Source organism: Lissotriton vulgaris, chromosome 5 (assembly GCF_964263255.1).
Source record: "Lissotriton vulgaris chromosome 5, aLisVul1.2, whole genome shotgun sequence".
NCBI lineage: Eukaryota > Metazoa > Chordata > Amphibia > Caudata > Salamandridae > Lissotriton > Lissotriton vulgaris.
The window spans coordinates 619,405,054-619,421,642 of record NC_141693.1 but is presented as its reverse complement, the minus strand read 5'-3'; the positions used below and the strand labels follow the sequence as shown (position 1 = coordinate 619,421,642).

General features: G+C 47.3%; 1 protein-coding gene across 3 annotated transcripts in view; it reads right to left on the bottom strand.

Annotated features, from left to right (window-relative positions):
- Positions 1 to 16,589, bottom strand: part of OGDHL (oxoglutarate dehydrogenase L) — a 707,295-nt gene that overhangs the window by 319,437 nt on the left and 371,269 nt on the right. For all 3 annotated transcript variants that reach the window (XM_086922073.1, XM_086922074.1, XM_086922075.1), the window contains one exon: positions 2,887 to 3,037. In XM_086922073.1, coding sequence (XP_086778199.1) covers positions 2,887 to 3,037 — 151 coding nt within the window. The remainder of the gene's footprint in view (positions 1 to 2,886; positions 3,038 to 16,589) is intronic.

The following is a 16,589-nucleotide window of genomic DNA, read 5'->3' as shown; positions in this document are numbered from 1 at the left end:
TACATCCTCTGTGGCCGCAAGTTCCCTCTCAGCTAAGAGGGGAAAAAAAGACTGCATTAGCAGCAGAGTCACAGATGTGGCTAGGAGAGCAAACACTATAGAATGTCATAAGAGATATGGATAGAATGACCAGATTTTTAATACCGAAAACGGTGACATCCACAGATGTAAAAGTAGCACTACATGTTGACGCTGAGTTAGGATAGAAACGTCCCTGCATGGTGGATGATGAGCACCCCTGCGTGGTTATCTGGACCCCTGGCACTTACTTTTGGTTATGCAGAAACATGGAACAGGCCTGTCTCATGGTAATGTAGCAATATTAGATTGGGAGGGTGCACCAAGCAGTCCCCTCATAGTACTAGACAGTTACAGTCCTTGCCAGGAGTTAAGTGACATGACCATGGTGATTGCATCATACTCGCTTAGTAGTAATCTGTGAACAGGCCTGTGTCACTGGAGTGGTGCCTATCATGTAAAGTTCCACAGCTGTGCACTTAACTCACCCTTACCTACATGATGACTGTACGTAGCACCATACAGCGTGTGAAGCTTACACGTGTGCTGGGATGTATGTGTGCCTGTGCATTATACATAACATGGAGGCGTGTAGGTTCCATTTTGGAAGCTCAGGGCCTGGACAAGCTATGTTGCGGTGAGGAGCGCAACACCTCCCGGACAGTAGATGTGGATTGCTGAAAATCCTGAGGGCTGGGGTGGGAACAAATACACTGGAGGAAGGGGAGCAGGGCACATCTTTGGTTCCGGAAGTGTTACCGGTCAATAGGCCCTGGGATCATTGTCAGGTAAGATGGCGGGTCTGGTAAGGATTCCTGGTAGCACCAAGGAATCAGAAAAGAAAGGAGGGGTCAGGCCCATGACCCTTTGTGAGGCATATTTCATTGGAGGCTGACAGCCAGATGTGACCCTGGTTACTCCCTTAGGGCTGTGTTGTGTGTCAATCGGAACTGCAGACAGTCATGCTGTGGCAGAATGTTCTTTTTTTGTTGCAACTTGTATTTATTGGCAATTCTCATAAACAATGCAATAGACAGCTACCCATAATACATACATGGGGTTGAATATTCCTGAGGCAAAACCTGGTGGTGTCAACCAGCACAGGGAAAATAGCCCTTGTAAGGCCAAAAGACCAGCCATATGCCACTGGGTCCAGTATTGTGCAGTTCAGCGCAGAGGCATCATGATTTAGAGTCTGATTAAAGATGGTGTACAAGAATACCTGGAGGGGGGGGGGGGGGGGGGGTAAAGGGAGGGCAGTGAGGAACAGGAGGAGATGGACAAAGGGCTTGTCAGGTGGAAGGGTCCTCAGAGTAGGAAACAAGCAAGTGGACATTCAGCTTGTCGGTCACAGTGGTTGCTAGTGGCCAAGTCTGTCGACATCAACAATTGCTAGCATCTCTGCGGGAGGCCATGTTCCTCCGTTTACGTCTCTACAAATATATGCAGTAGACTAGCACCCAAGAAAGAGAGAGAGGTGAGGAACAGTGGAAGCAAACAGAATGAACAAAAACAAAAATGACAGTCCACCGTGTATCACTCGGAGGCAGAAACCCTTGGTCTGCTACGGGACGTGGACTATATATGCACTATCTATGCGAGGGCTTCACAATGATTAGCACCACACATTCTCTCAGCTCTAGAGCATTACTATAATCACTTGCCATATCTTTAGGGACTATTGTTGAACAGCCATATGAAGACAATGATGCCTAGTGGTGAAGTTGATGAAAAGGAGCTAGGTAATTTCAATTTGGCTTTCTCATCTGACTACATTGCAGGATCTTCGGCCTCTAAATTAATTTAACTATGTGTTGTTTCATTATCTCTTAAAGTTTGTGAGCACTCAGCAATAAACTAGATATCTGTGAATCAATTTCCATGGACTTGCTATGTTCTAGTTTTCTGTTGAGAAGTGCATCATAATCAAAATCTATTTTCTGGGTGCTCCTAGACCACAATGAGCTATTCATATGTGACTAAACTAACTTGTAATGCAGGTGTGGCACTGAAAAATCGCATTTAGCCGTTTGTTTATGAATGTATTCAATCACAAATTACAATTATTGAGTAAGTCCCCGCAAGGATGGTAAACATGCCCAAGTCCCTAAAAAGAGGGTTTTGTGCATGCGATTAAATAACAACATATCTGCAAATTTGAAGCACGATCCTGTTTAAAAATAAATAAATCTGGTATGGTGTAATTTTAAAACATTGGGAAAAGTTAGTCCCCCCAAGGCAAGTATCCACACATAGTCCCCCACAAGGATGGTAAAGTGTGTATGCGTGTGTGTGTGTACATGAGTTGGTGACTGTGTGTTGGTTGTGTGTATGTGTTGTGGTGCAGTGGGTGTGATGTAGAGAGTGTAGGAAGTGCAGTTTGAAGTGAGTGTATGTTTTCATTGTGAACATTGTATTAGTGTTTGAAGGTAATGGTGTGACGTTTGAAGCAGTTTACATAACAGCCGTTACTACTACTAAATGTAATAGTACTTAATTCAGTGATCTCAGTAGAATGGAAGGCTACGTTGTCCTGGAAGGGATTCAAACCTCATGATTTTCAAATCAACATACACCTCAGTGGGTAATATTCAACTCAACCAGTTAGATGGCTAAAGCGTGTGGTGTGAAAGCTTGGGTTTGGTGTAGTATGGCATGTTTGATGCATGCGTTTTATTTGTGACGACGCTGAAGTAGGGGTGCGGTGTGTATCCAGCACCTCGGTTCTACGGGGACAGTACAGTCCATTGTACGCGGATACATACAAAACACTTGACGCCGTCTTGGATGAATGTGTGTCAGCAAACCAAGTGTGAAAAATATCCATGCTGCACTAAACTGCTCTGGCTTTTCTGGCACACGACTCACCTAAAGGTGCCTCTTTCAACATCTTGACCACTCAGTCGCACGTGTATCCCTTCCTTCAACAGGGAGCCAAATGCCATGTACTCCGCCAAGGCCCAGTCCACGACTTGATTTTTCGTCATCTCAGACCGGCCTTTCAAAATCCGTGTGAGGCCTGTGTTGAGTTGGCGACAAAAGGAGAGAAAATTACAAATACGTCAGTTCCAGAATGATCCAGGTCCTACACTTACACCACAGCTGTTGAGGTAAAAACAAGTAAAAAGTAGTTACTGTTTTCAATCAATGCCAGCTTATGAAACAAGGGCTGTGTTGCAATTGTCTAGTATACATTTTATAATACATAAATATTTAAAAGTGAAACCTTTATCGATAATAATAAGTGAACCTCAATGGAACAACTCCATGTTTTATGTTTGAGGGCAATCTTAAATCACAACGCGAAAATATTCCACTATTCTGAAAGCTTGAAGAACTTAACACAATCCTTTCTTTGATGATGTGAAAATCGCCCCTTTCACTTTAATCTGGAACAGTAAAAGCATAAAGTGTAGCTCTGGACGGGGTATAGCATCATATACAGTTACCTGACAGAATAGTATATTCCTGCATTTCAAAAACGCCTCCCTCACTTTTTGTGGCAAAAAAAAACAACCTTAAGAATGAAACAAAAAAATCTAATATAGTGTGTAGGAGAAAATATACAGCCCCCACCCCTTTCGACTTCTTCTTAGATCATTTCACCCCAGAATAAATGCAGGAGGGTATGCACACTTTGACTGGGACATGCACGATGCATGCACAGCCAGACAGACACACATTACATACAGTGTTTGACCCTGCTAGTGTTTTTTTTTTTACACGTCCTACAACATGCCAGTCGGGCAAAAATAGTGGTTGAATCCTGCATCAAAAATAGCTTCTTGTAAGCTGGCACTAACTAACAAGTTGCATGACGTTTTCAGCACTTATTTTCTGAACTGTCTTATATTTTCTTTGTGTCTGGGTAACCCTAGCCATTGCCTTGTGGTAAGTCACCCTTGGGGTTCGCTGCACCCCATCACTGTGGGAAGTGTTTTTGCAGGGCAAGACACTTGCATACCGTAGCTTCACAAATTTCAAGATGATGGGAAAAACAATTACCAGCACTAATTCAACCAACCCCTTTGTTATAAAAATTCAAAATGTGACTAACAGGATTCGAGAGTTATGACTCACAAGTTAAAATGGCGAAGATATACGCAAAGTTTAACCCATTCATTCCCACTTTGCACCTTTTGTAAATGTTAATATCTCAGAAAATACTGAGCAGATCCACATCAAACAAAAACATACTTTTTGAGAAAAGTTCGACTTTCATGCAAAGTTTAGTGTAAATCCAATCAGCCATTAAGGTTGTAAGTGTGAGTAAAACTTCCTATGAAAGCTAAAATGGGAAACCACTCCTTTATCTACCCCCTTTTACCTTTCTTTATCTTGCTTGGATCTTCACAAAACTTGGCAGTCTGAAAATCAGCCGACTGAATTAGTAGTATGGCCGAGTTTGTGCAAATCCTTCCATTGGGTAAAAATGTATATGCAAATCAAAAAAGGCCTTTTCCGTGGGAACACAGTCGGACCAATAACCACAGCTTGACGACCACCAGCGTGTAATATGCAGTTTGCAGAAATTTACATACGGCAATAGCAAGACCTTTTGATTTTACTACAATTATATTACAATATACTTAATTATATGTGGCTTTCAGGCTAGTATCTTCATCTGTTGATCTGTTATTATGTTATTCACATTTTTCTTCCACCCACTAAAGCAAACATCATTGTATAATGGATCAACCCAATTCAGCAACTGACTAACTTCACTGTTGAGTGACATATTTTTCCCTTTCACGCAAAATTGTTCCCTTTACTGCCTGAGGTGACTATGGAAATGTGGGCTTTCTGAAACCAAAAATATTTTTGCTTCAAGCCTATGTTTCTTTTTAGATTGATGGGGGCCTGTCAGCTTCCCAATAATAAAATTCTTCAAAATCCACAACAAAACAGACTTTGAAAAAGCCAAAAAACTGGTAACCAAAGTCAGGCCTATTGGCTTTGCCAATGTTTGTATTATGTGTATTTGTTTTTAAAATAAGGTATTAACCAAATCCAACATTCAAGAGTTTACGTTTGTTTAATAAGGTAACATCACACTTTAAAGGCATCTTAACTCAAGTCATTGTAGCACACAATCTGTGAAGCACTTAAAACTGATTTTTTATTGTCAGTTTCACTGTACCGTGCTAATAAATTGGATTTTGGGTATCATGATAGCATTACAAAGTGAGATATAACCCCACACCACATAATAATCCAATTTCCTGTACAGCATATGTAGGAAGCTGGCTTTGTAGATACTATACCAAAGTAAGGTATAGCGTGCACAGAGTACAGTGGATCCCTAGAGGTATAGCTGAGGCCAAAGTAGATAATACTAACAGCTCTGCTTGTGGTAGTGTGGTTGAGCAGTTAGGCTTATCAGAGGGCTGTGCTAAGCATTTATTGCACACACTCAGGCAAGAAATGATGTCACATTCAAAGACTGAATACAGTCCAATTGTTGTATAAAAGCTATACGTTGTATTTATTTTAAGAACCCAAAGGTCATTTAAAGCAGGTAAGAGCAATGCTTTCAAAGTATCAAGAATGCTTTGCAATGGAAAATGCAGTTCTGTTTAAGAATGTTGATTATGCTTTATACAGTAATGAGTTTCTTTTGCAATTGTAACAAAATACAGTTTTAGAATTCAATGCAATGTTAGCAAGTAGACAGTGCAATGAAATAAATAAAAATGCAATTCTATGGAGGAAAACAAAGTTAGAGACTTACAGGTAAGTACTCAGTTTTGTGGGTTTGTTTCAAGTTTGTAGCACTGACACAGGCCAAGGGTCAGGTAGGTACAGTCAGTGCATCCTCAGGAGCACAGGGTCGGCAGGGGTCAAAGGAGAGATGGAGGCCCAATGTAGTGCAATAGAGACAGGGGGTACTCTAAAGTGCACTGGTTGCAGGTAAGTATCTGGTGGTTCCTGGAAAAGACAGAGGGAATCAAGGTTCAGCACAAAAGGGGCCACACAGTAGCACAGACAACGCACCACCAGCGGCACTCGGACAGCAGGGTGAAGTGGGCAAAGTGGTGTTGGATTACCAATGGAACTCAAAGAGGATGTTGGTTGATGAAAAATACTGCAGGTTCATTTCAGGAAGCTGGCAGAAGGTGTCACACGACTGAAGAGGTTAGTTGGATAGTGAGGGATTCCAGTGCATCATCGGTTGGGCACAACGAGCCGTGGGGCAGTGGGTGCAGGGCTGTCTTTTGGCGTCAGGTTTCTCTCACCAGCTCGAGCCGCGGTCTGGGGACCCTTCAGGTTGAGGCTGAAGGCGTCGAGATGAGATCTTTGAGCAGTCAGCCACCAGTGCAGACGAGGTCAGGATCGCCAGGGAGACTTCACAGGTGAGTTTGTTCACTTGGATTCGGCCCGTGGGCTTCAGGTGCAGAGTGTGAAGAGGTCGCGGATCAGTCCGGATCCAGAATTCTTGTAGTGGAGTTTCAGTGTGGGCCAATCCGTGTCCCTCGGGAGAAAAGAGTCTTTATTGAAGGTGGACCAGGTTCTGGAGAGGTGCAGGGCGCAGGAAACACTGGTTTCTTCAGAGCAGTGTCGCTGGAGGAGACAGTAGGGCTCGGGCTAAGTCAGTTGTCTTCTTCTCCTCCCACTGCTGCACAGTCCTTCTTTGTAGGTCGTCGTAATCGGAAGAGGTAAGGTTCAGGGGTGCCCCTAAATAGTAGATTTAGGGGCGCTACAGGGATGCGCAGGTTGGAACCAATGGGTCCCTTCCTTGGGGTGTCTACACCCCCTAGTATGCCATCCTCCAATGGGAGGGTGGCATGTTCCTCTTCCTAATTGGCTGAGTCCGCTCATTGTTAGACCCGGCCTCGTGGCGTGGTCCTCCCTGGCCCGTAGCAACACCCTTCCGAGCTTTACACCACGACAGACCCCTAAGTCCCCCGGCCTAGCCGACCCCTCCCTCCATGTTACACCCACACGTCCCCGGACTTCCCCGTCCGTGCCTCCATCTTCCCGGCACGTAGGCCCTGTGTGCCCACTTCCCGGCACCTAAGATGGCCGCCCGATCCAGGGCGCTGTCCTCCAGCCAGGGTGGCCGAGAGGCGCCACCCTGGCTGGAGGACAGCGCGCTCCCCTTGAGTGAGAGAGGGAGGAGCAGTTTCTCTCACACCTCCGACCTCCCCTCGAGAGGTGGGTTGCGATCGCCCCTCCGGCCATCCTGAGGGCTGGCTCTACGCCTGCTGTGTGTCTGAGACTCCTCCCGAACCTGACATGAATGGATCAAAGGGCTGCGTGGCAGGAAACCCCAACAAGCGGCCCCCAGGTGCTAAGACCCCTGCATACCAGAACTCCGGAGATCAAAGAGGAGCAGTCCTATAACTGGGGATGCTCCAGGACTATCTGGCAGATTCGATTCTGGAACGACGAGAGCCCTGCTGACGTGGTCGCGGCTCGCTTGGCAGAGAAGGACTTCTGCTGGAACCACCTGAGCCCTGCTGAGTGACTCGCGGCTCCCCTGAAGATCGTAGACCTCCGACATCGTGCTTGAGCCCTGCTGAGTGACACGCGGCTCCCTCGCAACTTTGGAACACCTGAGCCCTGCTGAGTGAATCGCGGGTCCCCTGAGGATCGTAAGACCTCCGACATCTTGCTTGAGCCCTGCTGAGTGACTCGCGGCTCCCCTGACTCTCCTGGTCCGGCTGGACCCCAAAGATCGCATCGTATTCCCAAGCTCTAAGATTGAGAGCTGTGCGCCGGATACGCACCGATATTGACACTGATCTCGTAAGACTGTCCCGCTACCCCTACCCTGATCGAGACTCTTTGAGCCCTTGCTCTATTTGTAACTACCTGCCTTTGCCGATCATAAAGATCCTTTGAATCACGAGATAAAGATACGTTCTTAAGAAGCTACGGTGTGGTGTCTCTTTGTATTGTGATGCTTGTGTAGTGTGTACGATCCGAGATTCGAGACTCTCCCCCTGAGAAGTCTCCCGCCAGTGCTTGTCTTTGTAACTAGGGAGGTGGGTCCCAGGGTGGTCAGGTACACTTCCTGCCCTCCCCTGAGGTCGCCTTCTAACATTGGTGGCAAGCGACGGGATACGAGCCGCAATCTAGAGTTCGTACAGTACACGACTAACGCACTACCGAGCAAAGACGACAGAAGAAACCACCATGAGTACCATTGAAGTCGACGCGAGTACTGCATTCCGTGTATAACAACTGGAGGAGTACACGCACAAAGAACTAAAGGAATTCTGCAAAGAACTGAGAATCGCTACCACAGGCCTCAACACAAAGGAAGACATGCAGAAAGCATTGAAAGCTTGGGTGGAGTCCGGAGTCCCCTGCACAGAAGGATTCAGAAAAGGGGGTGGTGATGAACAGAGTGTCTGAATTAAGCAGACCACTCTTACCCAGTCCAAAGATCAGGGCTTGATCCATCACCGTTATTTATCTCACTGCACCATGCCAGCTCAGAACCTGGCTATATGCAAATCAGTCTGTCCCTGGCCCAGTGCATCATGGGAACAGGGCAGACTAAACTACCAAGCCAATTCTTCACCAGAAAGGAGACAAGCTACCGGGGACCGGTTTCTGGCATTTCAGCTGTCTTCGGCCCGGCTTGCTTGAATCCTGATGGTGCAGTGAGAAAGGGACTCATGTCTGAGTATACCCTGCCACACCTATATGGCCTAAAACGATTCAGAAAAGGGGGTGGTGATGAACAGAGTGTCTGAATTAAGCAGACCACTCTTACCCAGTCCAAAGATCAGGGCTTGATCCATCACCGTTATTTATCTCACTGCACCATGCCAGCTCAGAACCTGGCTATATGCAAATCAGTCTGTCCCTGGCCCAGTGCATCATGGGAACAGGGCAGACTAAACTACCAAGCCAATTCTTCACCAGAAAGGAGACAAGCTACCGGGGACCGGTTTCTGGCATTTCAGCCGTCTTTGGCCCGGCTTGCTTGAATCCTGATGGTGCAGTGAGAAAGGGACTCATGTCTGAGTATACCCTGCCACACCTATAGTGGCCAAAAACGATTCAGAAAAGGGGGTGGTGATGAACAGAGTGTCTGAATTAAGCAGACCACTCTTACCCAGTCCAAAGATCAGGGCTTGATCCATCACCGTTATTTATCTCACTGCACCATGCCAGCTCAGAACCTGGCTATATGCAAATCAGTCTGTCCCTGGCCCAGTGCATCATGGGAACAGGGCAGACTAAACTACCAAGCCAATTCTTCACCAGAAAGGAGACAAGCTACCGGGGACCGGTTTCTGGCATTTCAGCTGTCTTCGGCCCGGCTTGCTTGAATCCTGATGGTGCAGTGAGAAAGGGACTCATGTCTGAGTATACCCTGCCACACCTATAGTGGCCTAAAACGATTCAGAAAAGGGGGTGGTGATGAACAGAGTGTCTGAATTAAGCAGACCACTCTTACCCAGTCCAAAGATCAGGGCTTGTTCCATCACCGTTATTTATCTCACTGCACCATGCCAGCTCAGAACCTGGCTATATGCAAATCAGTCTGTCCCTGGCCCAGTGCATCATGGGAACAGGGCAGACTAAACTACCAAGCCAATTCTTCACCAGAAAGGAGACAAGCTACCGGGGACCGGTTTCTGGCATTTCAGCCGTCTTCGGCCCGGCTTGCTTGAATCCTGATGGTGCAGTGAGAAAGGGACTCATGTCTGAGTATACCCTGCCACACCTATAGTGGCCATAAACGATTCAGAAAAGGGGGTGGTGATGAACAGAGTGTCTGAATTAAGCAGACCACTCTTACCCAGTCCAAAGATCAGGGCTTGATCCATCACCGTTATTTATCTCACTGCACCATGCCAGCTCAGAACCTGGCTATATGCAAATCAGTCTGTCCCTGGCCCAGTGCATCATGGGAACAGGGCAGACTAAACTACCAAGCCAATTCTTCACCAGAAAGGAGACAAGCTACCGGGGACCGGTTTCTGGCATTTCAGCCGTCTTCGGCCCGGCTTGCTTGAATCCTGATGGTGCAGTGAGAAAGGGACTCATGTCTGAGTATACCCTGCCACACCTATAGTGGCCAAAAACGATTCAGAAAAGGGGGTGGTGATGAACAGAGTGTCTGAATTAAGCAGACCACTCTTACCCAGTCCAAAGATCAGGGCTTGATCCATCACCGTTATTTATCTCACTGCACCATGCCAGCTCAGAACCTGGCTATATGCAAATCAGTCTGTCCCTGGCCCAGTGCATCATGGGAACAGGGCAGACTAAACTACCAAGCCAATTCTTCACCAGAAAGGAGACAAGCTACCGGGGACCGGTTTCTGGCATTTCAGCCGTCTTCGGCCCGGCTTGCTTGAATCCTGATGGTGCAGTGAGAAAGGGACTCATGTCTGAGTATACCCTGCCACACCTATAGTGGCCAAAAACGATTCAGAAAAGGGGGTGGTGATGAACAGAGTGTCTGAATTAAGCAGACCACTCTTACCCAGTCCAAAGATCAGGGCTTGATCCATCACCGTTATTTATCTCACTGCACCATGCCAGCTCAGAACCTGGCTATATGCAAATCAGTCTGTCCCTGGCCCAGTGCATCATGGGAACAGGGCAGACTAAACTACCAAGCCAATTCTTCACCAGAAAGGAGACAAGCTACCGGGGACCGGTTTCTGGCATTTCAGCCGTCTTCGGCCCGGCTTGCTTGAATCCTGATGGTGCAGTGAGAAAGGGACTCATGTCTGAGTATACCCTGCCACACCTATAGTGGCCAAAAACGATTCAGAAAAGGGGGTGGTGATGAACAGAGTGTCTGAATTAAGCAGACCACTCTTACCCAGTCCAAAGATCAGGGCTTGATCCATCACCGTTATTTATCTCACTGCACCATGCCAGCTCAGAACCTGGCTATATGCAAATCAGTCTGTCCCTGGCCCAGTGTATCATGGGAACAGGGCAGACTAAACTACCAAGCCAATTCTTCACCAGAAAGGAGACAAGCTACCGGGGACCGGATTCAAGCAAGCCGGGCCGAAGACGGCTAAAATGCCAGAAACCGGTCCCCGGTAGCTTGTTTCCTTCCCAGTATAAGAATTGGCTTGGTAGTTTGGTCTGTCCTGTTCCCATGATGCACTGGGCCAGGGTCAGACTAATTTGCATATAGCCAAGTTCTGAGCTGGGATGGTGCAGTGAGCTAAAAAACGGTGATGGATAAAGCCCTGATCTTTGGACTGGGTAAGAGTGGTCTGCTTAATTCAGACACTCTGTTCATCACCACCCCCTTTTTTTAATCATTTTTGTCCACCATAAGCGTGGAAGGGTATACTCAGGTGTGAGTCCCTAGCTCATTGCACCATCAGGATTCAAGCAAGCCAGGCCGAAGACGGCTGAAATGCCAGAAACCGATCCCCGGTAGCTTGTTTCCTTCCCAGTATAAGAATTGGCTTGGTAGTTTGGTCTGTCCTGTTCCCATGATGCACTGGGCCAGGGTCAGACTAATTTGCATATAGCCAAGTTCTGAGCTGGGATGGTGCAGTGAGCTAAAAAACGGTGATGGATAAAGCCCTGATCTTTGGACTGGGTAAGAGTGGTCTGCTTAATTCAGACACTCTGTTCATCACCACCCCCTTTTTTGAATCATTTTTGTCCACCATAAGCGTGGAAGGGTATACTCAGATGTGAGTCCCTAGCTCATTGCACCATCAGGATTCAAGCAAGCCGGGCCGAAGACGGCTGAAATGCCAGAAACCGGTCCCCGGTAGCTTGTTTCCTTCCCAGTATAAGAATTGGCTTGGTAGTTTGGTCTGTCCTGTTCCCATAATGCACTGGGCCAGGGTCAGACTAATTTGCATATAGCCAAGTTCTGAGCTGGGATGGTGCAGTGAGCTAAAAAACGGTGATGGATAAAGCCCTGATCTTTGGACTGGGTAAGAGTGGTCTGCTTAATTCAGACACTCTGTTCATCACCTCCCCCTTTTTTGAATCATTTTTGTCCACCATAAGCGTGGAAGGGTATACCCAGATGTGAGTCCCTAGCTCATTTCACCATCAGGATTCAAGCAAGCCGGGCCGAAGACGGCTGAAATGCCAGAAACCGGTCCCCGGTAGCTTGTTTCCTTTCCAGTATAAGAATTGGCTTGGTAGTTTGGTCTGTCCTGTTCCCATGATGCACTGGGCCAGGGTCAGACTAATTTGCATATAGCCAAGTTCTGAGCTGGGATGGTGCAGTGAGCTAAAAAACGGTGATGGATAAAGCCCTGATCTTTGGACTGGGTAAGAGTGGTCTGCTTAATTCAGACACTCTGTTCATCATCACCCCCTTTTTTGAATCATTTTTGTCCACCATAAGCGTGGAAGGGTATACTCAGATGTGAGTCCCTAGCTCATTGCACCATCAGGATTCAAGCAAGCCGGGCGGAAGACGGCTGAAATGCCAGAAACCGGTCCCCGGTAGCTTGTTTCCTTCCCAGTATAAGAATTGGCTTGGTAGTTTGGTCTGTCCTGTTCCCATGATGCACTGGGCCAGGGTCAGACTAATTTGCATATAGCCAAGTTCTGAGCTGGGATGGTGCAGTGAGCTAAAAAACGGTGATGGATAAAGCCGAGATCTTTGGACTGGGTAAGAGTGGTCTGCTTAATTCAGACACTCTGTTCATCACCACCCCCTTTTTTGAATCATTTTTGTCCACCATAAGCGTGGAAGGGTATACTCAGATGTGAGTCCCTAGCTCATTGCACCATCAGGATTCAAGCAAGCCGGGCCGAAGACGGCTGAAATGCCAGAAACCGGTCCCCGGTAGCTTGTTTCCTTCCCAGTATAAGAATTGGCTTGGTAGTTTGGTCTGTCCTGTTCCCATGATGCACTGGGCCAGGGTCAGACTAATTTGCATATAGCCAAGTTCTGAGCTGGGATGGTGCAGTGAGCTAAAAAACGGTGATGGATAAAGCCCTGATCTTTGGACTGGGTAAGAGTGGTCTGCTTAATTCAGACACTCTGTTCATCACCACCCCCTTTTTTGAATCATTTTTGTCCACCATAAGCGTGGAAGGGTATACTCAGATGTGAGTCCCTAGCTCATTGCACCATCAGGATTCAAGCAAGCCGGGCCGAAGACGGCTGAAATGCCAGAAATGGGTCCCCGGTAGCTTGTTTCCTTCCCAGTATAAGAATTGGCTTGGTAGTTTGGTCTGTCCTGTTCCCATGATGCACTGGGCCAGGGTCAGACTAATTTGCATATAGCCAAGTTCTGAGCTGGGATGGTGCAGTGAGCTAAAAAACGGTGATGGATAAAGCCCTGATCTTTGGACTGGGTAAGAGTGGTCTGCTTAATTCAGACACTCTGTTCATCATCACCCCCTTTTTTTGAATCATTTTTGTCCACCATAAGCGTGGAAGGGTATACTCAGATGTGAGTCCCTAGCTCATTGCACCATCAGGATTCAAGCAAGCCGGGCCGAAGACGGCTGAAATGCCAGAAACCGGTCCCCGGTAGCTTGTTTCCTTCCCAGTATAAGAATTGGCTTGGTAGTTTGGTCTGTCCTGTTCCCATGATGCACTGGGCCAGGGTCAGACTAATTTGCATATAGCCAAGTTCTGAGCTGGGATGGTGCAGTGAGCTAAAAAACGGTGATGGATAAAGCCCTGATCTTTGGACTGGGTAAGAGTGGTCTGCTTAATTCAGACACTCTGTTCATCACCACCCCCTTTTTTGAATCATTTTTGTCCACCATAAGCGTGGAAGGGTATACTCAGATGTGAGTCCCTAGCTCATTGCACCATCAGGATTCAAGCAAGCCGGGCCGAAGACGGCTGAAATGCCAGAAACCGGTCCCCGGTAGCTTGTTTCCTTCCCAGTATAAGAATTGGCTTGGTAGTTTGGTCTGTCCTGTTCCCATGATGCACTGGGCCAGGGTCAGACTAATTTGCATATAGCCAAGTTCTGAGCTGGGATGGTGCAGTGAGCTAAAAAACGGTGATGGATAAAGCCCTGATCTTTGGACTGGGTAAGAGTGGTCTGCTTAATTCAGACACTCTGTTCATCACCACCCCCTTTTTTGAATCATTTTTGTCCACCATAAGCATGGAAGGGTATACTCAGATGTGAGTCCCTAGCTCATTGCACCATCAGGATTCAAGCAAGCCGGGCCGAAGACGGCTGAAATGCCAGAAACCGGTCCCCGGTAGCTTGTTTCCTTCCCAGTATAAGAATTGGCTTGGTAGTTTGGTCTGTCCTGTTCCCATGATGCACTGGGCCAGGGTCAGACTAATTTGCATATAGCCAAGTTCTGAGCTGGGATGGTGCAGTGAGCTAAAAAACGGTGATGGATAAAGCCCTGATCTTTGGACTGGGTAAGAGTGGTCTGCTTAATTCAGACACTCTGTTCATCACCACCCCCTTTTTTGAATCATTTTTGTCCACCATAAGCGTGGAAGGGTATACTCAGATGTGAGTCCCTAGCTCATTGCACCATCAGGATTCAAGCAAGCCGGGCCGAAGACGGCTGAAATGCCAGAATAGGGTCCCCGGTAGCTTGTTTCCTTCCCAGTATAAGAATTGGCTTGGTAGTTTGGTCTGTCCTGTTCCCATGATGCACTGGGCCAGGGTCAGACTCATTTGCATATAGCCAAGTTCTGAGCTGGGATGGTGCAGTGAGCTAAAAAACGGTGATGGATAAAGCCCTGATCTTTGGACTGGGTAAGAGTGGTCTGCTTAATTCAGACACTCTGTTCATCACCACCCCCTTTTTTGAATCATTTTTGTCCACCATAAGCGTGGAAGGGTATACTCAGATGTGAGTCCCTAGCTCATTGCACCATCAGGATTCAAGCAAGCCGGGCCGAAGACGGCTGAAATGCCAGAAACCGGTCCCCGGTAGCTTGTTTCCTTTCCAGTATAAGAATTGGCTTGGTAGTTTGGTCTGTCCTGTTCCCATGATGCACTGGGCCAGGGTCAGACTAATTTGCATATAGCCAAGTTCTGAGCTGGGATGGTGCAGTGAGCTAAAAAACGGTAATGGATAAAGCCCTGATCTTTGGACTGGGTAAGAGTGGTCTGCTTAATTCAGACACTCTGTTCATCACCACCCCCTTTTTTGAATCATTTTTGTCCACCATAAGCGTGGAAGGGTATACTCAGATGTGAGTCCCTAGCTCATTGCACCATCAGGATTCAAGCAAGCCGGGCCGAAGACGGCTGAAATGCCAGAAACCGGTCCCCGGTAGCTTGTTTCCTTCCCAGTATAAGAATTGGCTTGGTAGTTTGGTCTGTCCTGTTCCCATGATGCACTGGGCCAGGGTCAGACTAATTTGCATATAGCCAAGTTCTGAGCTGGGATGGTGCAGTGAGCTAAAAAACGGTGATGGATAAAGCCCTGATCTTTGGACTGGGTAAGAGTGGTCTGCTTAATTCAGACACTCTGTTCATCACCACCCCCTTTTTTGAATCATTTTTGTCCACCATAAGCGTGGAAGGGTATACTCAGATGTGAGTCCCTAGCTCATTGCACCATCAGGATTCAAGCAAGCCGGGCCGAAGACGGCTGAAATGCCAGAAACCGGTCCCGGTAGCTTGTTTCCTTCCCAGTATAACAATTGGCTTGGTAGTTTGGTCTGTCCTGTTCCCATGATGCACTGGGCCAGGGTCAGACTAATTTGCATATAGCCAAGTTCTGAGCTGGGATGGTGCAGTGAGCTAAAAAACGGTGATGGATAAAGCCCTGATCTTTGGACTGGGTAAGAGTGGTCTGCTTAATTCAGACACTCTGTTCATCACCACCCCCTTTTTTGAATCATTTTTGTCCACCATAAGCGTGGAAGGGTATACTCAGATGTGAGTCCCTAGCTCATTGCACCATCAGGATTCAAGCAAGCCGGGCCGAAGACGGCTGAAATGCCAGAAACGGGTCCCCGGTAGCTTGTTTCCTTCCCAGTATAAGAATTGGCTTGGTAGTTTGGTCTGTCCTGTTCCCATGATGCACTGGGCCAGGGTCAGACTCATTTGCATATAGCCAAGTTCTGAGCTGGGATGGTGCAGTGAGCTAAAAAACGGTGATGGATAAAGCCCTGATCTTTGGACTGGGTAAGAGTGGTCTGCTTAATTCAGACACTCTGTTCATCACCACCCCCTTTTTTGAATCATTTTTGTCCACCATAAGCGTGGAAGGGTATACTCAGATGTGAGTCCCTAGCTCATTGCACCATCAGGATTCAAGCAAGCCGGGCCGAAGACGGCTGAAATGCCAGAAACCGGTCCCCGGTAGCTTGTTTCCTTTCCAGTATAAGAATTGGCTTGGTAGTTTGGTCTGTCCTGTTCCCATGATGCACTGGGCCAGGGTCAGACTAATTTGCATATAGCCAAGTTCTGAGCTGGGATGGTGCAGTGAGCTAAAAAACGGTAATGGATAAAGCCCTGATCTTTGGACTGGGTAAGAGTGGTCTGCTTAATTCAGACACTCTGTTCATCACCACCTCCTTTTTTGAATCATTTTTGTCCACCATAAGCGTGGAAGGGTATACTCAGATGTGAGTCCCTAGCTCATTGCACCATCAGGATTCAAGCAAGCCGGGCCGAAGACGGCTGAAATGCCAGAAACCGGTCCCCGGTAGCTTGTTT